The 21,677-nt window shown below is 52.8% G+C and overlaps 8 protein-coding genes across 8 annotated transcripts; 4 read left to right on the plus strand and 4 right to left on the minus strand.

Annotated features, from left to right (window-relative positions):
- Nucleotides 1–454: 454 nt before the first annotated feature.
- On the minus strand, nt 455–1,339 carry N7468_004967 (lysophospholipid acyltransferase family protein; the record flags this gene model as incomplete). The annotated part of the gene is made up of 2 exons (XM_058474264.1): nt 455–569; nt 627–1,339. 2 exons carry the CDS (start codon nt 1,337–1,339, stop codon nt 455–457), a joined length of 828 nt encoding a protein of 275 aa, XP_058330004.1.
- Nucleotides 1,340–1,997: 658 nt separating this feature from the next.
- On the plus strand, nt 1,998–3,384 carry N7468_004968 (NADH kinase POS5; the record flags this gene model as incomplete). Its single annotated transcript, XM_058474265.1, has 5 exons — nt 1,998–2,115; nt 2,176–2,278; nt 2,347–2,501; nt 2,565–2,852; nt 2,927–3,384. 5 exons carry the CDS (start codon nt 1,998–2,000, stop codon nt 3,382–3,384), a joined length of 1,122 nt encoding a protein of 373 aa, XP_058330005.1.
- Nucleotides 3,385–4,368: 984 nt separating this feature from the next.
- On the plus strand, nt 4,369–7,014 carry N7468_004969 (serine/threonine protein kinase CLA4; the record flags this gene model as incomplete). Its single annotated transcript, XM_058474266.1, has 3 exons — nt 4,369–4,385; nt 4,438–6,445; nt 6,502–7,014. 3 exons carry the CDS (start codon nt 4,369–4,371, stop codon nt 7,012–7,014), a joined length of 2,538 nt encoding a protein of 845 aa, XP_058330006.1.
- A 1,155-nt stretch (nt 7,015–8,169) lies between these two features.
- On the minus strand, nt 8,170–12,582 carry N7468_004970 (uncharacterized protein; the record flags this gene model as incomplete). The annotated part of the gene is made up of 5 exons (XM_058474267.1): nt 8,170–9,258; nt 9,303–10,073; nt 10,131–10,213; nt 10,555–10,936; nt 10,996–12,582. The coding sequence occupies 5 exons, from the start codon at nt 12,580–12,582 to the stop codon at nt 8,170–8,172; spliced, it is 3,912 nt and encodes a 1,303-aa protein (XP_058330007.1).
- Nucleotides 12,583–12,976: 394 nt separating this feature from the next.
- Nucleotides 12,977–14,267, plus strand: N7468_004971 (rRNA-binding ribosome biosynthesis protein RPF1; the record flags this gene model as incomplete). The annotated part of the gene is made up of 2 exons (XM_058474268.1): nt 12,977–13,687; nt 13,716–14,267. 2 exons carry the CDS (start codon nt 12,977–12,979, stop codon nt 14,265–14,267), a joined length of 1,263 nt encoding a protein of 420 aa, XP_058330008.1.
- A 754-nt stretch (nt 14,268–15,021) lies between these two features.
- Nucleotides 15,022–16,197, minus strand: N7468_004972 (class I SAM-dependent methyltransferase; the record flags this gene model as incomplete). Its single annotated transcript, XM_058474269.1, has 1 exon — nt 15,022–16,197. The coding sequence occupies one exon, from the start codon at nt 16,195–16,197 to the stop codon at nt 15,022–15,024; it is 1,176 nt and encodes a 391-aa protein (XP_058330009.1).
- A 2,220-nt stretch (nt 16,198–18,417) lies between these two features.
- On the plus strand, nt 18,418–19,146 carry N7468_004973 (uncharacterized protein; the record flags this gene model as incomplete). The annotated part of the gene is made up of 1 exon (XM_058474270.1): nt 18,418–19,146. The coding sequence occupies one exon, from the start codon at nt 18,418–18,420 to the stop codon at nt 19,144–19,146; it is 729 nt and encodes a 242-aa protein (XP_058330010.1).
- Nucleotides 19,147–19,573: 427 nt separating this feature from the next.
- N7468_004974 (amphiphysin-like protein RVS161) lies at nt 19,574–20,770 on the minus strand (the record flags this gene model as incomplete). Its single annotated transcript, XM_058474271.1, has 6 exons — nt 19,574–20,027; nt 20,090–20,237; nt 20,293–20,366; nt 20,416–20,461; nt 20,538–20,610; nt 20,666–20,770. Coding segments are annotated over 6 exons (900 nt in total), but the record flags the coding sequence as incomplete, so codon positions are not given.
- Between the last annotated feature and the right edge of the window lie 907 nt (nt 20,771–21,677).

Below are 21,677 nucleotides of genomic sequence, written 5' to 3' on the forward strand. Positions count from 1 at the left end.
AAGATAAAAACGTGCAAAGAAAAGAAAACACTATCATATTCACATTTCATACATCAAGGGTGTCCGATATAACCGTCTCTTGACATTCGCAGCTTTGATTAAGAATGGATTATTATCTATGTCTGTTCTGCTGTTGTTTCTTGGCTCTAAACCAAAGCAAAGGTAAAAATCATGATCGAAAGCCACTAGAACCTATCGCACACGACTTTGCAAAGTAGGCCAAAACATAATAACACCCCAAATATTTGGCCAATCTCGATCCAGCGGTTCAGTCTTACATTACACTCCACATACCCAGCAGAAGCAGCGACTTGTTGTTCTTTGGTGCCATTCTTGACCTCTATACTGCCTGCTAGCTGCGAGGGAAAGCGCCCAGTCTCGAAGAATTCGTCCAAAAGCTGGTCTTTCTCAACCCATCGGGCTCTCAACCATTCCTCGAACTCGTGTTGATCGTCTAGGGAATGTCGGCAACGGCGAATCTTCGCCAATGCATGTTGACCGATGTGGGCGGTCGTCCTTGAATGAGAGTCGAGCGAAGTGTGAAATATTTATCTGGGTAGCTTCCTTTCCTGTAATTGATTGTGAGCGTGATTTATCAAAATCAATATCTCCGGGTCAGAACATACGGAGGTCCCTCATACGCAATAGTACTGTCATACACCCAATCCACAGTGCCTCGCAGTTGCTGAAGGCAGAAGAACAGCCCAGTTGACCGAGGCAGGATCTGGTGCTTTAATGGTGAAATTCCTTGCTTTTCTCCAAATGCATCGCTCCGCCGCTTTGTGTTAATCGACAGATTCGTTCCTTCTGGGAAGATCAGAAGCCACATTGGATCATATTGCGACTTGCTCGACTGAGAGCCGGTATGTTGCGTTCTCAGCTTCCCCAGCCGATGTGCGAGCCGTGGCTTGTCAGAGACCCATTTACGGGCCATGAAGATGAAGCCATAGAACATCATTCCCTGGCCCACGACGGGAACCCAACGAAGTGAATCTTTGAGAATGATGAATATCCGGCCATGCATGGCATTGGTGTAAGCAAACCACCAGAGATAGATCCAATCCGTGTATATTTGGTGGTTGGCAATGAGAACCAGTCGCTCTGGAAACTGACTCTGCAGCATACCACTCTCGGAGATATGTAAAAGGCCCCGAATACTTTCATCGCCACTGGTGCGGTATAATGTTGGGCTTCCCCATTGTGTCAAGGCTGTGATTGCCAGCGCGAAATTTTGTTTTGTGAAGGCCATATACGAATAGTAATACTCTTTGTTGATCAAGTAGAGGGGGGAACCGATTAACTGTGTGGCAAGAATGACAACGCGGCAGCAGTTGATCATGTCGCCATCAGGAGAGAGCGGAACACCTGCATCGGAATGCCATGTTTAAGGCGGGGGTGGGTGGGGGGGCTTCGTTGAATGATCTTTGAGCTCGGTGGCATCTATAGGTTTGCGTTGGCGAACTTCGGCTGAGGCCATTGCGTTCATGGCCAGAATGAGCTGGCAGCTTCGGAGGGTCCTGGAGGTGGTGAAGAAGACAAGTTTTGCTGGAAGCGAGGCTGTAGGGGACCCCCCCCGTTGGGGATATGTTCAGTCAGCGGAAGCTCAGCGGGAGCTGGCGGATTGGGATGATCGACGCAATCAGGGCACAGGATCGCAACCTCGGGTCCAAATGAGTGGATCAAGTGCGGAGAGCTGGACGAAAAATGATTGAAAAGAAAGTGAAAGGAAAGAGGGGCTAGCTCATATAGATAAAGTAGACCCGAACCTAGGACGAAAGATCCATGAAAGAGGTCTCGTGGACGTTCGCAGCCAGCGCAACTCTGAAAGCCCGAGAGCGGTGGGGCCCAACAAGCGATGACTCTATTATTTACTCTTCTCCGCTTAGCTATGGGGATTGATCTCCAAACTCCAACTATTCGCTCCACACTCCACAACACGCCTGGATGTGACGAGGCTGAACCTGCTTCTGTGCGAACTAGGCCACGGCCATTCAACAATGCAGTGCATTCGGCGCAGCCTCCCGGGGCTGCGACGCTGCTTCTCATCCTCCATTCCGCGTCACGAGGTGCGTGATGTCGGCGCTTTATCGCCGCGCCTGATTCCCAGATACCAAGGTGCGCTCATCACTTAACCACGGGACCTTTTCTAAAGCTTACTCTTTTGAAGAATCTCAGGGCGAGCTTCTTTCTCTGCAGTGGCCCGCACCGCCCGGAACATCTTGTTGGTCCGCAAGGATTGCGCCCCAGCGGTAACTGACTCGCTTATCGAATTCGCCAAGTAAGTTTTCGAAGTGCACGTTCGGGCTACCTAGGTATGACAAGAGGCGCTGGCTAATCGGCCTACAGTCACGTTACCGCCGTTTACCCCGACGTCTCCATCGTCCTCGAGTCCCAAACGGCAAATGAAGTCCACTCGTCCTTCTCATATCCTGTCTATACCGCATCTCTTGACGACAACCCAACCGCCTTCCATGATAAAATAGATCTGACCGTGACCCTCGGTGGGGACGGCACGATTCTCCATGCATCCTCTTTATTCGCTACATGTGCTAACGTGCCCCCAGTCCTGTCATTCAGCATGGGTACTCTGGGCTTCTTGAGCGAATGGAAGTTCTCAGAGTACAAACGGGCCTTTCGAGAGGTTTACATGTCGGGCGCTGGTGCTGGAGATCGTACCCCTCTCCTCGAGGAGCAACCTGGATCCAAACTCGAAAGCGCGATGGGCCCGACTGGCTGGTCATCGGTTCGAGGAAAATCCATGGGTTCGACTCGTGGAGCCCCTATCTTAATGCGCCACCGACTGAAGGCGGGACTGTTCGCAGCAGATGGACAAGAAGTGACTCCTGTTCGCGGTAAAAGCGACAAGGGCACGGGGTATACGTCATGAACGAGTTACTTATCCATCGCGGTAAGGAAACACATCTAGCTGTGATAGACGTATTTGTCGGCGGACGTTTTCTTACGGAGGCTGTGGTGGATGGAATCATCATCTCGACACCTACTGGCAGCACAGCCTACAGCTTGAGTAGCGGAGGCAGCATTGTGCACCCACTGGTGCCTTCCACTCTCCTCACGCCGATCTGTGCGCGCAGTCTGAGCTTCCGACCGCTCGTTCTACCATCGAGCACCCCAGTTACTCTCCGGCTCAGTGAGAAAAACCGGGGCCGTGAACTCGAGGTCAGTCTAGATGGAGTGAATCTTGGCGAAGGGATGGCGACTGGCATGGAGGTCCGAGTGTGGAATGAGGAGATGCGCCATGCTAAGAATGAATGGCAAGGCGGCGTACCCAGCGTCATGCGGAGGAGCATGGGCGATGAGGCGCATGAAGGTTGGGTGGGCGGACTGAACGGGCTGCTCAAGTTTAATCATCCGTTCGGAGAATGAAGCGCGCCGTTCTTCAGGGATTCGATCCGGTGCAATTCGAGCTGCCAAGGCATCTGTATCATAGTGTACGAATATAGAACGTGTCTCCTGTCAAACGCAGACCCCGGATTTGGTATTTTGTTTGGTGCCACTATGCGACACCTTGGATCCTTGCCAAAGCATATCTGCATTGCAAGTCCCCTTGAAAGGTTCTCTGTTTCTGGATCAGGGTGCTGCCCAGAGCATATCGTTCCTAGTCGCAGGGACCAGAAATTTCATGTTGACGCCCATCGGTCCCTGTTGATCTAGTCCGCCTGTTCGAGACCTTCAGGGCTGCTATACCACGGGTTTAGCCGCCCACATTAAAACACAGTCCAATCAAACCCAACGCCAACGGCCAGAACGCGGGTCTCTTCCAGTCTTCAACCGCGCGACCGTGGATCCCTTTAATCCAGCCTCCTGCCCTGATTGGCAAAGCCGTGTTTTCTGTAGATTGATCTGAGCTCCGAGCCCAAAGTACACAACTCTCGGTCCTTCAGGGGAGAAGATCGACTGTGCCCCATTCCCGCCCCAAGTCCAACTTCTTCCCCCCTTTAATCCTTCTCTCTTCCTACCCCCGCCATCTTAGCATTTCGATCTTTTCTTTTTCTTTGCGGCTCTCCTCGCCGAGCGAGGCTCCTTTTTGCTTGTTCGCAGCCTTTCAACGGTAAGTCTTCCTTCCACCTTCCGATTGGGCGTGTCCCCTGGGAGCTGGATATCCAACACAACTCCCCTTGCCCCTCATCCGCCCCCCGGACGCCTGAATACCGCGCGATATTCGCACGATCCTCCTGAATCGTCGGAATAATTCTCATACCACATTTTGGAAGTATCATAAGGTGGAAACTGACAGCCGCCATCGCAGCCATTACGAGGGGCCTCAGGAGGTCTTGGTCTTTGGTGTGCAGTTAGCTTGTCTATTGTCTTGAAGCCAATCCTGATCCTGGCCACCCTCCACCCGTCAAAATGGCACAGTACGGAAAGTAGGTGACCCCTCCAAACGATCCTGTGCACAACTCATCTCACCTACCCAAGTTCCATGTACACGCCCGATCAATTCATGAACCCGGGGCCGGCTCCCCGCCCGCCCACTGATCGCCCTAAGCTGTCGATTCCCGCAAACACCCCTGTGGCCACTTCCTTCAACCAAATGTCTCTTAACTCGCCTAGCACCCCCGGCCCCGGCGGCAACCTTTCACTGTTCCCCAATACCAGCAGCCCGACACTGAGCCGAACCCAGACCGGACAGGGCAATGCGGTCGTTAAAGAGGGCCCCGTACGTTGCAAAGAAGACAAGTTCCTCGCAACATGGAACCAGCGACACCTGATTCTCCGCGAGTTCAAAATTGACTTCATGAAGAGCGAGTCCGGAAAAGTCGTTTTGTCGTTCCCCCTTTCAACCGTCACCAACGTCACCCGCTCCGAGGATACCAAATTGGCGTTTGAAATTACCCGTCTAGCCAACACTAAGGATGCGAACACCAAGGCAAGCATGCTTTCGCGGGATGTACCAACAAAAACGATCACCTGCGAAGTGAAGTCCGATGATGAGATTTACGAATGGATCGACAAGATCTATGAACGCTGCCCTGGCATGGGTGGTGTGAGCAACCCCACAAACTTTAGCCATCGTGTGCATGTTGGTTTCGACCCGCACAGCGGTGCGTTCGTGGGCTTGCCCCCCGAATGGGAGAAGCTCTTGACTGCATCTGCGATTACGAAGGAGGACTACAAGAAGAATCCTCAGGCAGTCATCGAAGTCTTGGAATTCTATTCGGATATCAAGATGCGAGAGCAGAACCCCCAGTACTACGGAGGCATGAATGGCTCTTCTGGCGGTGTTCAGAGCAAAATGACTGGAAGTGGCTCCGTTGGCAACTCAGTCGCCCCCCCTCGACCCCCTCCTCCCGGTCCTCTCCAGCGCCTTGACAGCGGCCAATCGAGTATGTCCCTCGAAAACTCGACAGGTCATCCCGGTGAAACGGATCGCGCAACAGAGCAGCAGCAACAACTAGAACGCGTGAAGCAATTGGCTGAACAGGAACGACGCCGAGTCGAGGAGGAAAACCGCCGCCGAGAGGACCAGGAATACAATGATTCCTTACCGAAGGGTCGCGTACCATTGGCTAAGCAAGAACTTGGTGGATATGGAGGCGAACCCCAGCGGGATAACCGATACCAGCCCAGTCGTCCTGCGCCACAGGCTCCGGGCTCTGCATCTCGGGCACCTGGTGGTGAGCCTCGACAGCTGACCGCGCAACGTCCACCGCCTGCTCCTCCAGCTGCCCAAAGCCCATATGGACAAGGCCCTCCTCGTACCCCGGGAAGCTCCAGCAGAGCCGATCAACAGGGTTCTCCTGACCGCTACCCTGCTAGTGACCCTCGCGCACAGGCCTCTTCGAGCCGCCAGCCCAACAATGCTGGCAAGGCTCCATCAGCGCAAGGGCCTCCGCCCAGCCGACTGCCAGCTCCCGTGCAGCAGGTGAAGCCGCTGAATGTCGCTAACAAGCAGCCCAGCTCTAAGCAAGCCGTTCCAGATGGCGTGCGCCAAGCTGAGGCCGTTTTGTCGAAGCCTAAGCAAGAGCCCCGCCAGAAGGAGGTTCGCATGTCGGCAATGACTGAAAATGAGGTTATGGACCGGTTGCGATCAGTCGTCTCCAAAGATAATCCCAATGACTCTTACAGCAAGCAACGCAAGATTGGACAGGGCGCTTCTGGGTCAGTTTATGTCGCCCGTGTTAAGGAGCATGCGACATCTGGAGTTGCCCGTGAGCTGTACCGACAGTACGGCCCTCGGTGCCAGGTTGCTATCAAACAAATGGACCTGCGAAGCCAGCCTCGCAAGGAGTTGATTGTTAATGAGATCATTGTCATGAAAGACAGTCAGCACGCCAACATTGTCAACTTCTTGGATTCTTTCCTACAGGAGCAGAGCAATGAACTTTGGGTGGTCATGGAGTTCATGGAAGGTGGTGCCTTGACGGATGTGATTGACAACAACCAAGTGATCCAGGAGAACCAAATTGCCACTATCTGTGCTGAGGTATGTTGCGCGCAATTGGAAAAGCCTCATGATCAGATCTAACCAACTTGATGTAGACGTGCAAGGGTCTGGCCCACTTGCACAGCCAGAACATTATTCACCGAGATATCAAGAGTGATAACGTGCTCCTCGACCGCGTCGGCCATGTGAAGATTACGGATTTCGGCTTCTGTGCCAAGCTTACCGAGTCTAAGAACAAACGCGCTACCATGGTGGGTACCCCCTACTGGATGGCTCCTGAGGTTGTCAAGCAAAAGGAGTACGGCCCCAAGGTCGACTGTTGGTCTCTTGGCATCATGGCCATCGAGATGATCGAGTCAGAGCCTCCATACCTCAACGAAGAGCCTTTGAAGGCGCTCTACCTCATTGCCACAAACGGCACGCCTCGCCTAAAGAAGCCCGAGAAACTCAGCAAGGAACTCAAAGCTTTTCTGGCTGTCTGTCTATGTGTGGATGTCCGCAGCCGTGCGACGGCTGACGAACTGTTGGCGCATGAGTTCTTGCAAACTGGCTGCAGTCTGGCTAGCCTGGCTGAGCTGCTCCGCTGGAAGAAGCCCAACGGCCAGTAAATTTGATTGACGTTTTTGCTTTCTTGTCTCCCTGTCTTGTCTTAAAGACCCTCACCACATACCCTCGTCCCTTTCTGCACATGCACAACACCAGTTTCGCCGTATGGAAATCCTGGCCTGCGCGCATATGGGCCTCATCTACAGCGGCCTCTGGTTAGAACATGCTCCTGACGAAACTGGTGCCTTTGACTTTTGCCTAACGACCGGACCGAACACTGCATGGCTATTCCCATCCTCTGCTTGCCTTACATGGACCAGAGCTTTCCCCCTCCCCCCCTTCTTCTTCTCTGCTGTTGCCGTTACATACAGTTTTCCTCTTTCTTTTTTTTCTTTCCGTTCGGAGTGGAGGAAATTGGCGTTTACGAATCGTTCTAATTTTTGAGCCAAGAGGGATTCATTTTTTCTTCCCGGACTTGCGTGCTATTACTGTTTCTGGTTCCCCTGGATCGTCTCTCAGCCATGACGATAATCACGCCCTGCTTTGACTGCACAAAATTCGAACCCCTCATACCGACCTTCCCTCTTCGTCTTGATTGTGATTATCTGTGTTTCCAGATGGTACATTTTGGATTCGATCTTGTCTCCCTCGAGTGACGAATGATGTTTCACGATTCCGACTTGTGTTGTGTATTCTCTCTATCCAAAAGTGACTTCCCTGCTGAGTATAGCAGAATCTGTAGTGCATGAGCCATGCACCATGGAGTAGTAAGCTCAAACGTATTGGTGAGGATGATAGTGTCCCCAGGGTACCTCGTACTACGAGCGTTCCTACAACTAGCCTAATGTACGCCTTATGCCAAGGGGCGCCTCATCTACAGCGGCACTGCATCATCATGATTCGTCCTGTAAGACCCATGAAGCGCCTCGGACTTGTGAGTGATTGTGGCATTTCATGATCGAGCGTAGAATTGGCTACTCAATTTCAACTCATTTCCAGGCTCGAATGACTTACAACCCAATCGTGCAGTAAGTGCGCCATCATAATAGAGCTTGCTATTGAAGGCGCCTCGTTATTGAAGGTTTTTATATAGCAACAGTCGTCCATATCGTAGCAAACATTCAGAGCAATTCATACAACAAAGAATCCAAAAAGACGGCCCAGTCAAAACTCAGAACCAAGACCTTCGAGCCAAAGAGCGGCCAAGGTAGAGTTGTTTACAGTTCATCCTTGACAGTTTGCGCTAGTTGGTTACATGCTTCGCTGAACAGCACTCCTTGCAGGACGGCCTCGCCCTCACTCACAACCCACCGTCGAGCATCAGTCAGCCGTTGCCTCCAAGCATCCTGGTCCGCGCCACTCAAATCATTCCAAGCGCGCAAGTTCCCAGATTCAGAGTTCTCGCCATGTGCAGAAGCCGTTTCAACAATGACACTCTGCTCGGCAGACTGGCCATCATGGCAGCGAACAATAACTGAGACCTCCTGTGGCGAAGGAACTTCAAGGTCTGCCGGTGCGAAACCTGAGCTGTGGACTCGCTCAAGGATACTCTTCAGACTTTCGATCGTGTCTTGGTCTGGAGTTGAGCCGGGCCCCTTGGGGGCCATACTGTCTAAGTAAGAGGCCTTTTGTAGTCCCGGGTGGACATATTCTATCGCCCAGGAGTTCGAGGTTCCTCCTGGAAGCCAATGCTGGACACCCACGACGGGGGGCACTGCGCCGCGGATCTCGGCATAGAGCCACACGGCAAATATGACTATGCCGAAGGAGAAGAACAAGGCAATTGTATAAATCAGGAGTTCCCAGAATTCTGCCGGGCCGGGGAGAGATAAGGTGTAGCGTGCAGTGCGCGAAGATGGGGGGAACGGAGCGAGAGGGAAGGTATGCACGACGACTGTGTTGCCCATGCTAACCGAGACAAGCTTGACTTTTTGCGGAGGGACATCAGGTGTAATAGGGTGAGCTGGGGGAATGAAAGTAGAAAATGATAGCTTGGTCATGGAGAATGGATGCAAATCTTTTAGAGTCGTGTAAGGTCGGATCTTATCGAACCCACGCTTAGGTCCGTATTCAATAGTCCATACAGCGATCGAGTTATCGCTCCCGCTTGCTGCGACTATGAATTGCTGCTGGCCAATTGTGTTCTCTCCAAGAGGGCAGACATCGAGACCAAGACCAATCTTCATACTACTCGGAAGCTTCTTGCGGTGGGTGATCATTGGTTCGTCATATATCCCAGAGGGTTCAGATGGAACAGTAGAGAAATCCAGAATGACCAGCTCGCTGCCACCGCGATCAGGAGCATTCTTGAGGAGTATTAATGACGTTTCTGTCAAGAATCGGAGCGCACGGAACTTGGGGCGCGCAGCTTTCCCCGCTTTGGGCAGGGGATAGAACAGAGGGGGCGAACAGCTGGCGCGGCGTTCGAGCGAGTAGAAGCTGAGATTTCACCAACTACCACGTCGGCCCCGTTCGTGTACGCGAATCTGAATTGATCAGTCGCTTTGGTTTCATCCGATTCATTTCGGAGATCGATGATGTCCACGTCGTCAACCTCTTCGTTATTTTCAAGGCGGATGCGACCCATTACATCGGCTTCTGTAGGCGATGCAGTCACATGGAAGAGCACGAGCTCACTGGAAGGAGCAAGTCCTGTTGCGATGGCACCAATTCTGTTGCCTTGTTGAGAGCCATCTGTCGGTTTCCTCCAGGGCGAAAGGCGCAACACTCGTTGATATGTATCCCCCGGGTCGGTTCCTTTTTTTGCACGAAATAGGGATGCGCTTGACAGTAGCTTCCCTTGACCTGGAATGATTTCATCTGAATCGCTCTTTTCCTTTGACTTTCCTTGCTCCGCCTTGTCGTTTTCGTCCTCTCCAGTGATCGCATCTGTTTTCGTAACTTTCCGTGGGGCCTGGAATAGGAATGATCGCATGTGTTTGTTGTTGTTCTTCTTTTGCTCAGCAACTGAGCTATTGATTCCCGCGAGGACAGTCAGTGAATCCGCATCGTCGCTGGCCTGCGGCGCAACGGCCAGGGTAGTCACAGAGTCCTCGTCACGCGACAGGTCGAGCTCGACAGCCGCACTGACCTCATCTCTTTTTGAGGTATCTAAAAGCCACTGGTCTATTGTTTAGTGACAATTGCGCAAATAGAGTTCGGAAACTGTGCAACTTACGATCTTGTTTCCAACTCCGCTTCGGCCCTCGCCGCCTCCGCCTCCGACCAGGAGGCGAGCATTATTGCGCGGGTCGAAATCGGCTGAGAACAGCGGACAGGACAAAGTGACCTTTGCCGCGTGAACTGGGGGCGCCATGGTGGGGGATGGATTGTGAAGAAGGGAAAGAGGTTAAGAGGACACATGGTAGATCGCCCCGGATTCTTGGCGCGGGTATCTGCTTTGGGCGATGCCGCGGCTCTACGGACATAAAGGAAATTAATTAACTTAGGGTTTCGAGGTAGTGGACTCGTCTAGGCCCGTTTCCGCGAGGCTTATTTTCCTTCCAATCTTTTGTATGGATAAATCAGGGTATAACTAAATCTATGAGCCCGAGTGCAACAACAGCTGTTATTTTTAAATGAAGAGCCGTGACTAGATCTACTCTTCCGTTTCCTGACCAGTGAATTCGGGGAGTCTCTTGAAGATATCTTCCAAGTCTCCTCGCCGTCAATGAGCGACTTGAGGGCCTTGAGAATTTCGTCTTCGCTTGCGCGCACTTGCTTGGTGGTATCACGGTCACGTAGTGTGAAAGTGTTGTCCTCGACGGACTGGAAGTCAACGGTGAGACCGAATGGAGTGCCCAGCTCGTCGTTACGGGCGTAGCGCTTTCCAATAGAAGCGGAGGAGTCATCGACACGGTTGGAGATGCCCAGTCGGCGGAGCTTGCTGGTCAAGCGCTGGGTGAGAGGCTTGAAGGAGGCGTGAGTGGAGAGGGGGACCAGCAAGACCTTGGTGGGGGCGACGGCAGGGGGGAAAGAGAGAACCTATATTTGGAAATGTGAGCACACGGATCTAGAACAACCTGGCATGAGGGCAAACATACACCACGGGCTTCGTCGCCAGCACGCGACCAGTAAACGTGCTCAATCATACTGTATAAGATACGGCCGATACCAAAGGATGGCTCGATGACGTTGGGAGTGTACTCGCGAATGTTCTCGACGCGGGTACGCTTTTCGATGTTGATAAGGTCCTTGCTCAGTTCGACCTTGCCAGAGCCAACACCTTCCACGTCAATCTCGACCTTACCGTTCTGCTGGAGATCCAGAGAGAGCTTCTCGCGCAGATCCTGCGAGAGAGCCTCAATGGCTGACTCGACGGCCTTAGCATCCTTCTTGAATTGAGGACCAAACTTCTTCTTTTCGATGTCGACCTGCCATTCCTCAAACTTCCGGGGTTCGGCAAGAGTCTGGCGCACCACAAGTGGAGCACCGGTCTTGTTCTTGTGTACAGTCAGATCATAGGCGCTACGATCAGCACAGCCAACACACTCAATCCAGCCATAGCTGGTGAAGAGCTCAGCATCCCAGCAGTCAGCAGCATAGTGGGCCATCTCATTAGCCATGTGTTGACGGAAGCGAAGCTTGGTGGGGTCGACACCTAGCTTCAGCAAGAAGAGCTGAATACGGCCCAGAAAGTAACCCAGTGTCTCGTTATCCACAAGGCCGGTCTCAACGGCCTTGCCGATAGTCATCTTAGTGGTCTTGGTACTGCCAGAGAGCTGGACGTGACGATCGAGCAGAGTCATCTCGACGTCCTTAACCTCGACGAACCGAGGGTGCTTCTTGCCACCCTCGGGATCCACGTAGTGCTCGATCTCGGCCATGAGGAACTCGCGCACACGCAGCAGACCGGCGCGAGGGGAGATCTCGTTACGGAAAGACTTACCAATTGCCGCGGAAGCAAAAGGCATGGACTGCTGGTTGAACTCCAGCAGCTTCTGGAAGTTCAAGAACTGACCCTGCGCAGTCTCAGGGCGCAGGAAACCAGGCATGTTGCTGCTAGGGCCGATAGCAGTCTGGAACATGAGGTTAAATGAGACAGGGTCCTCGACAGGGCCGTCAGTCTGGGGGTTGCGGATGTTGTATTTCTTGATAATCTCCGTGAGCTCCGGGCCGCCGAAGTTATCAATCTGCGCAAGAGTCTCCTCGTACTCCTTGACAACTGCATCCTCAAGCTTCACAGCCTGGTTCACCTTGGACTTCTTCTTCTTCTTGGCTTCCTTGTCCGCATCAACCACCACCTTCTGGCCGCGAGCTTCCTTGTCGCCCTTTAAGCGCGCCTCCAGTACTTCTTCCACCAAGTGATCAGCACGGAAGATCTCGCCGGTCTTGGGGTCCTTGCACATCCAGTCGGCGAACTTGTCCACGTGCCCAGAGGTTTTGAGAACTTCGTGGGGGGTGAGCATGGTGGTGTCGACCTCGAGCATATCCTCCTCCAGCACAAAATGCTTGCGCCACAGGTCGGTCATGTTGGCGATCAGGGCGGTTCCAGGTGGGCCATAGTCGTACAGACCTTTCACACCACCGTAGATTTCGAAGGAGGGGGTATAAAACATGCGACGACGGAGCATTGACTCCAAGACGGAGCGATCGACCTCCTGGCCGGTCTTGGTGGAAAGGGTGGCCATCTTGGGGTTTCGTTTCGAGGGCGTTCGGGGCGCTGATTCGGTTGCGAAAAACCTAAGGAGGGCTGGGGGGGAAAGAAAAGAGCGGGGGGGGTAGACGCCGCAGCAATTGAGTCATCCAACCTTGCAGCCCGCCTTGGGAGTTCACCACACAACACACTATAAGGGTATTATGGAAAGAAAAGAGTGGTTCGAGGCCGGTGCTCTCTTATTATTTATCGTTCTTCTATGATAGTGACTCTCTTTCCCAATTGAAAAGGGATCAACAAGGTCAAAAAAAGGTGGCCGGGCACGCCGGAAGAATAATGATCCGAGATAAATAATTTCTCCAAAAAAAAAAAAAGATCGGCGAGTTCAGTTCAGATTCAAGCTTTGCACCAACCCACGCACCTTCAAAATGGGTATGAAAGGCCAAAGAAGGCCGCCTCCAGGCTCCGACAGCTTCAAGACTGCCAACAAACAACGTCGTCAACTCCAGCACATCAAGCGCAAGAGAGAAAAGGATGCTACGCGCCGAGCCGAGCGCTATGCTTTCAAGAAGGAAGAAGCCAAGAACCCTAAATTGAAGGAGGAGCGTTTGAAGCGCAATATTCCATTGACGCTTGAGCGCAAGCGAGTCTGGGATGGTGCCGATAGCGACGCCGAGGAGCATGGCCTGGGTCTGAGCGTCGACGTCGAGCGCATCAAACGGGCCAAGAAAGAAGCGGAGGAGGAACTGAACCGACCACTCGAAGATGGCGAGGATGATAGCGAAGGGCCCGAGTCTGATAATGAGTCTGTCGACAGTATGATTGCGACAAGTGATAGTGAAGACGAAGATGAGGAAACGGACGAGGACAAAAAGGATTCAGGTTGCGGGCGAACAAAGTCATCTCTCCCCTCAGCTACGGATCGAGCAACAAGCCCGACCCATTCTACACGCAGCACGAACCTGAACCTTGCGCCAGAGGCCCTCGCAGCCAAATTCCCCACCCTTTTCACCTCCGGGCCCCCTCCAACACCGAAAATCCTCATCACCACCGCCCTCAACTCCACTCTCCACAAAGAAGCCGATATTCTGACCGACCTCTTCCCCAACAGCGTGTATATCCGCCGCACGGCACACCCGGTACTCTCACAAATTCTCTATCCGCGAGATCTCCAAGTTTGCTTCAAATCGCAACTTCACAGCCCTCATCGTGTTGCAGGAGGATCAGAAGAAGCCCAGCGGACTTACTGTTGTGCATCTTCCTCACGGGCCAACCTTTCACTTCAGTATCAGCAACTGGATTGAAGGCAAGCGATTACCGGGCCACGGCCGAGCCACCGACCACTGGCCTGAGCTCATTTTGAACAACTTCCGTACACCCCTGGGTCTGCTTACAGCGCACCTTTTTCGCGCGCTGTTCCCTCCGCAACCGGAATTCGAGGGTCGACAGGTTGTGACATTGCACAACCAGCGTGATTACATTTTTGTGCGCCGCCACCGTTATGTTTTCCGTGAAAAGAGAGAGACCGAGAAGGCAGTTGTCGGTGCTGATGGCAAAGAAATGGCTGGTGCCGAAGGTATTCGTACTGGACTGCAGGAGCTGGGTCCTCGATTCACATTGAAGCTGCGGCGTGTTGATAAGGGGATCCAGAGGGCAAGTGGGCAGGAGTGGGAATGGAAGGGTGGAATGGAAAAAGAACGGACGAAGTTCCAGCTTTGATTCGGATTTTGCTTCTGGTTATTGCATGGGGTTTTGGGAGTATCAAAATGGATATTATCGTCGGGTTTCATCTCATCCGCCTAAGGAACATCAGATCTCTGAATGAACATAGTGAACAGGCCCCCCCTCGTTCTCATCCTAGTCGAAAGGACTACATGACCGAAGAATGGGACGTTCTGACTCCTCAGTATTACTGCAGACACTAATTGTGCAGCTAATCGTGTCCCATTCCCCGGAAGGCCTCCTTGCCTTTGTTGTAGTTCGGCCAAACCTGACTACGGAAACCCTGCACTATTGTTCGTCTACCATATACTAATACTACGATACCACCACGTTTATTTTAAGGGCTCCAAACAAGGTACCAGCCTGCGCCTTGGCGGAAGCGTAAAACCTTAGCGATTCTGGTTTTCCAAGCCTTGGCACCCTGGGCACAGAACGGTAGTTACAAGCTATGGATGGAGAGCCGAGATACTTGGCTATTTGGAGTGGAGGCAACCCCCTCCAAGTCTGTCAAGCATTGCCGAGTACTTGTGGTTAGCTTGTCACCTTCAACGACGAATATGCGTCAAGTAGAAAACATATTGAATTCACACATTGGTGAGCTTCGATGTTCGTTCTGTTCTGGGTTCTGCTATAAGTAAAGAATTTACTCGCTATTCACGAGGCAACAGGGTCCAAGCCCGGCTGCATGCATATGAGACAAAGCCTGCACCACCAACACCCAATGCCGAATTCCATCCAATCCTATGCATCTCTAGTGATCTGTTTCAACAGGCAGACTCCCCTGTAAATCCTTCACTTTCTGCATCGCCCTCGCCATCACTTGGCTTCGGCGCTGGGCATATGAAGTTGGCTTCCGCCCCGTCATGATACGAATCCGCCCCGTCAGTCTTTGATCCGGCGCCAGCAGCTCCGTTTGAACATCGCCACATAGTTTCCGGGCCTCGTCGAGCGAATATCCAGCCGACTGCGTCAAGGGACGCAAAGCAAATGCTTCCAGGCCTTCCAGGGCCGCAATGAGAGCCATCTTCCCGATAGTCTTTTCGTCATCGTCTTCCGGCCACAGGCCAACGGGGAATGTGCGTTCCACTGCTCGGATGGCTTCAAACCCAGCTTCAGCAAGGACCTCGGTGCGAAGGTGGCCCAGGTCCCGTGGATGGCCGCAGTTGTCGCCCGCTTGGCGGAGTGCTGCGGCGTAGGCGCATAGATGCGGCGCTGTCTCTGGAGATGCTAGCACAGTATCACCCGCCGGGTCGGCGTCGGCGACCTCGATATATCCACCTGGTTTGAGGTGGGTGTAGGCTTGTTGGTAAATTCGAGGCCAATTGGCGAATGCACCGGAGAGGCCGCGGAGGTGGATTAGATCGAAGGGTTCGTGGTAGGTCCATGGGGTCTCGGCATCTGAAATTTGGAAATCGATGTTGGGGAGGGACATGTGACCGAGCCCGGCATCGAAGACGCCTATGTCGGAGGCGATGATGGTAGCTTCTGGATACTTGGTACTCATTTCGATGGCCCAATCACCTGGACCCGTGCCAATGTCTAATATGCGAGGCGAGGACGTGGGGATTGGGGCTGTGGTGAGTCGGCCTTCCAGGAGAATCAGGTAGATTTGATGGACGATGTTGAGCCGGGTGAGCTCTGCATCGTCGTTGGGCATGAAGTAGTTCTGATCGCAGTACCGACGGCCATTCTCTTCGACATGCTGTAGACTCCGTGGCGAGCAAGAGCGGGTTGAAACTCTAACGTATGTGTCAGTGGTTGAGCTCGAGCTCGGTCTGGAAATCCTGACACGGTAAACATTGCACTCCTCCGAGAGAAAATCGACATTTGCCCCATCGAGAACATCAAATGGTGACTCACATTGACTCTGTACTTTCAGAATTGTCCTCTGATTCTGAACTATCAACACCGAGCACTGGGGATCCATGATAAGAATGGTCCGGGTTTTCCGATTCTTGGCTAGGTGTTTCGTCCATAACATGACGGAGACCAGACGGACTGCTCAGAATCAGAAGCACCTAACGCGGCAGGATGATTTGGATTTGGGATAATGCTGGTATAGAAGGGCTGGTATAGAAGGATACGAGCATAGAAGAGCTCAGGAACTATAGAACCACAGAATCATAGAAGAGTAGAATTGTAGAGCCATGGAACCAGAGAACCGGGAACCGAGGTTGCGGGCCAAACAACTTTAAAAAAGAAAAAAAGAAAAAAAAAACACAGAAATCCTCCATATGATTAATATGATTAATACGAGAAAATCAGGCAGGAGGGGGTAAGCAGATCACCCAAAGTTTGGGAAAAGTCGATGGGATGATGCCGTGGAGACCCGATCATCTGGACCAACCTGTCCACGAAGGCCCAAGTCCCTGAGCACATCCAAACGGTCGGGAGACCTGATCACTGAAATGGCATATACGAAACCAGTTCGCCGGGTAAAATGGGCCAGTGGAGCTGAGCAGGGCAGGAGCGGACCGCAGGAGGCATAGGGCCCGCAGCGCCGGGAAATTAGGGACGTAGTGGGACCTACACGTTCGAATTTGGGAGAGGGACTTCTCTGATACTGGTTTCCAAGAGATCGATAGAGTCATGTACAAGGACAGCTCCAGGCTTCTCTTTTACACAAGGGCACATGCAAGTGACTTGGAGAGCTGAACGCCTGTTCCAGCACACCTGCGGGCGGGGAAGCCTCTCGTTTGTGTGACGATCGGGTCTAGACAGACTGGTCGACTCCATGGACGTCTAGTGAGATCGGCAGCTCTCGCCTCTTTGACGAGACCCGACAGAAAGGGTACAGGTGAGCATGGACCAGCACGAGGGCTCCACCAAAGGCCCCAAATGCGCCCATGCACCTCGGAGTCTTTATCTAAGCCTTCCCCCGGGGAGTTTATGGTTAATTCAGACCCGGTGCTCTGGATCGTGCGATGGTTTCTGCAGCTCGGGCTCCCGGCTTCCCCAGGAGTTGCATGGGACAGGGAATTCCGAATCACAATTTTCCATCACATCTTGGGTTCCGCGCCTTGGCCAGATCCTCTGAAACATGCGTTAGAGCAGGCCACGAAGACTAGTTGGGAGTTGCATGAGACATTAACACACGCGGCTTGATGGCTTTGTTTTGGTATTTTCGCGGGTTGTTTAATGCAACAATTTTGTTTTTGATTTGACTTTTATTTTTATTTTTACTGTTTTTTTCCCGCGATTATTCGAGCGCGCCGCGATACTCCACTGTTACAAGGAAAGTTTCAGGTTGTGTGATACTCGGGAGTAGTCCGCTTGCCAGTTGTTCACGAGCTCCTCAGGAATATCATGATCCTTTTACCATTTTGCTGGGATTAACAAGAATACCCCACTTCCTGCCTGACATGATTCATGCATAGACCCCGAGCCCAATTCTCCCTCGCTCGCGAAATTCGCTAGATTGAACTAAGAACCATTTTGCAGTCGAACTTCTTGGACGTTGATTTCCCAAGTAGGGGCTGTGCTCTCGTCTAGATACTAGTACGGGAGTAAGCCAAGTGTGCCCAGGTTTGAGCACCGCATGGAAAATGAATCAGGGTGGACCGGCAGGTACGCGACTCGCATACGAAGTCAACGGAACGACCCAAGGCTTTGAAGTCGGACTGGGAGCCCAGAACCCAGCACCCAGCAAGGCCTCAAGTAGTCTATGGCATACGTAGGAGTCCTACTAGGACATACCCCTGCATCAACAATATTTTGTTCTACAGAATAATACAAATAGGTGAGTACGGCTGGCCGAAACCCACTTTACTGAAGTATCACTGCGACCGGCATTCCCCCGTGAACAAATCTCCCTTATATCCACCAAGGATAATCCGCGCCTCCTGATTATCCCAGGGCAGAGGGGGCCCCAGCCAGTTACAGCCAGTCACAGCCGATCTCCCGTGCCTGAACCAAACGGGGACCACCAGACGGGACCCGTCAGGAAAATAATTGCGTACAATCGGGAAAAAAAAAAAGAATGGGTTCCTCCCCTCCTATCAGGAACCACGCGCTTCCGCGAAGCTTACGCAACTCGTATATACACAGACACCGTATGACTATATCCTCTCCATCCGATCCACCCAACCCTCCGAGTCGCGATTCCCGATTACCTCGGGCGCCCATCGCCGCACCCCAAGATCCAGCCATGCCACCGCGGGCTCCAAACCGCCTCCTCTACATCGCCGCCCTCGGCAACCCAGGAGCCAAATATGCCAGAACCCGCCACAATGCCGGCAGCCTCCTCCTCGACGCCCTCCTCCCGCGCCTGCAGACGCGCTGGGCCGAGGCAAACCTGCACCCCTTCGTCGCGACCAAGCGGCCAACGCACTACATGAACGAGTCCGGCCGGGGCCTCGTGGCTGCGATGATGAACTTCTTCGTCAGAGCGGACCGGGGGCTGTCCATGCAGATCCCCGGGCTGCAGCGCGGAGAGGGGGTGCCGGCAACGCTGGTCCTGCTGCACGATGAGTTGGAGAGTGCGCCGGGGAAGCTGAAGGTTCGGTACGGGGGACCCGAGTCGTTTAGTCTGCGCGGCCACCGGGGGTTGGAGGATGTGTTTGCGACCCTGGATAAGAAGAAGATGTGGAATTTGGGGGCCAAGCGCGGCGAACCGGATCCGCGCGAGGTGAGGAGTGTGTTTGTGAAGGGGAGTGAGAAGGCATTTAAGGATGCGCCGCCGCGCGAGTTTGCCGTGCTGCGGATTGGATATGGGATCGGGAGGCCGGAGACCAGGGGGCGGGAGGATGTTGCGGATTATGTGCTTGCGGAAATGGATCCGCAGGAGGCGAAGAGGATGGAGGCTGCGGTTGACCAGGTGGTGATGGCTCTGGAGAAGGAGCTTTATCGGGGGCGTGTCTATGCGCAGGGACCCTGAGAGTTGAAGCGCATTCCACGGGACTTTTGGGACGGTTGGTTCTATACGATTGCATCTAGCCTTGCATGGGCATTGGAGTTTATGGGCTTATACGGATTCTGGGGTTGATATCAGCATCAAACCGGTGGGAGGTCTTGAGCTTCTTGGTTTGTGGTAATCCATGTACATTGAATAGAACTATCTCTTCCTTTTTCGGAAATACAGAGTTACAAAGTCATGTAAAGTGGTTGAAAATATAAAAATAGAGACCACAGGCTACTCAGTCCAATCGGACTGTATAAGCATGAAACAAAAACAGCACCGCATAGTCTTATCAGCACACGTAAAAAAGCATAGGCTTATAACCCAGATTATGCGAAATTGTATCGAAACAGAAGAAAAGAGAAAGAAAAAAAAAAAAAGAAAAAGAAAAAGAAAAAAACTCCCTCTAAACCGTTCCAGCAATGCTCAGGTCACGAATCTCTTGCAGCACCTCCTCAACCCGGTTGTCTAGATCACCACGAGCATATTGGTCTCGTGTCTCCGCAGCCAGATACTGCTGCACCTGAGCCATACGGGAGTACGCCTCGGCACAGAAGCGCAGCTGAATCTTGACAAGGGCCTCGAAGCTAGGATCCAAATATGGCACGCGAAGGTCGATGAGCTGGGGCAATTCGGTGAAGAGCTGCTCGTTCAGCTGCTCGTAGGCCTGCTTGGCCATTTCCAGTTCGCGTTCGGTGCGCGGGAGCTTGGTGGCATCCTTGTCGGGCTTCTCCACCAGTCGCTTTACTTTCGCGCGCATGGAATCGTAGTCCAAAAGCTTGTGATTGCGCTTCTTAATGCACTCGTTTACGTCGGGGAAGTAGGCAGTGAATCGACTGATTGGGTCGAGAACGGTTGTTCTGAAGCGGGGCATCAGCTTTTCGGAGCCCACGGAGCAATGCATAGGCAGCTTAAAACATACCGGTAGGGCCCATCCAAGGCCTTGATAGTTTCCGCATCAAGGTCCTCCACGGCTTGCTTGTAGCTTCGGCTGACACCGTCCTTGGTATTCGCGTCGCCGTAGAAAGCATCAATGGTCTCTGCAATACGCATTTGCGATGCGGTCATGGCTGTTGGATGTCAGTAACGTTGCAGAATTCCGTGGGCTTCCGTTCTGAAGCTGACCTCGTAGCGAGTCCAGGTAACCCTTGGCTTCTTTTTGCAGTCGGTTGGCAGCTGCCTCCATTGTGCGGTATCGTCTACAATCGTTAGGATGCTTCTCGGACTCTGAGACCGACCAACGCGTACCGTTCTTCAATCTCATAGTCTCGGTCATTTGTCCGCTCCACGTGCCCTGGTTTGTTCGTTAGTGTCGATCCGATTGAGCCGACGTTGATTGATTGCGGGGTAGCAATCTGCGGCGGACGCACCAGTCTTCATCATCACCTGCGTGGTGGCACGGTTGACATTCTTCTTAAAGCCTGGATAATTCCAAGGGTTAGCCTATCTCGATGTGTTCGCCGTCAATCCTCGGCGCTACAGTCCGGCGCCACCATACCTGCCCACGACATGATGGCGGCTTCTGGAGATCTTCTGCAACGAAGTGGAGATGGTCGATCGGTGTGAAAGGGGAAAGCGGGAGGGTGTCGAAGCAAAGCTTGAAGCTGACAGAACAAGCTCAAGCGCCAACCGTGTACTGTTAGATGTTGAGCCCAAGAGAGATGTTTCGTCGCGAGTTTGCCTGAGTGCCCAGTCCTGGTGCCTGTAGCGGTCTGCTTAGTCACTCACCGGATGCGGCTACGTCAGTCATCGATGTGGAAGCTCCTCCACTCTACAGTAGGTGCCATGATCTTTCAACTTCTCTAATTTCATGAAGCTTGCGTCTCTCTGCGAACCTCTCTGCCAAGCGATCCAGCGCGTTACGGGACGTACTGGACGTATGTACACAGTACCGTCCTTACCGAAATAAATAGAACTATACTGAAAGTAATTTTCCCGTGAAAGATACACTTTGGTATTGCTACCGCCAAGAATCGCACGTAAGGCTGAAAGATTCAATAGAATTTTCCCAGGACTCGTAGCGCAAAGTCCAGAAAAAAAAACCTAAAAGTCATGAAATCCACAAGCGCTGGGCACCGCACAAATGGCCCAGCTAGGAGGTCGGGGTCAAAATGCAGAATGCAGGTGCCTAGAGGCTGGGCACACAGCATGCGCCAAGAGCGTTAGCTGCACACGTTGGCAGATCCCAATTGTTGAGGGACTTGGCAGCTCTTTTTGGAGCGATAGTCAACTCAATCTTCAAAACGCCTCGAAACACGAAGCGTAACTATGGTCAGGCCCGCCACACATCAGCCCCCCAGTAAACCGCCCCCAGTCGCAGGTGATGGGGCGGGGCCAAAACACTGAATGATATGAATGATTGCAGTCGGGTTCCCGCGGGAGCCACTCTGAGGCCATCAGATCTGCATGTACATAGAACAAAGTAAGCATTATACTCGAAGTACCGTACGTCAAGTACTGTAACTCGGCTTCGCAAGACTGGTGGACCTGCTGGTTATGGGGCAGTGCCA

The sequence above is a fragment of the Penicillium chermesinum genome (genome assembly GCF_028974085.1).
Source record: "Penicillium chermesinum strain IBT 19713 chromosome Unknown utg000004l:1.0-3345178.0:1.0-3348027.0, whole genome shotgun sequence".
NCBI classification, from domain to species: domain Eukaryota; kingdom Fungi; phylum Ascomycota; class Eurotiomycetes; order Eurotiales; family Aspergillaceae; genus Penicillium; species Penicillium chermesinum.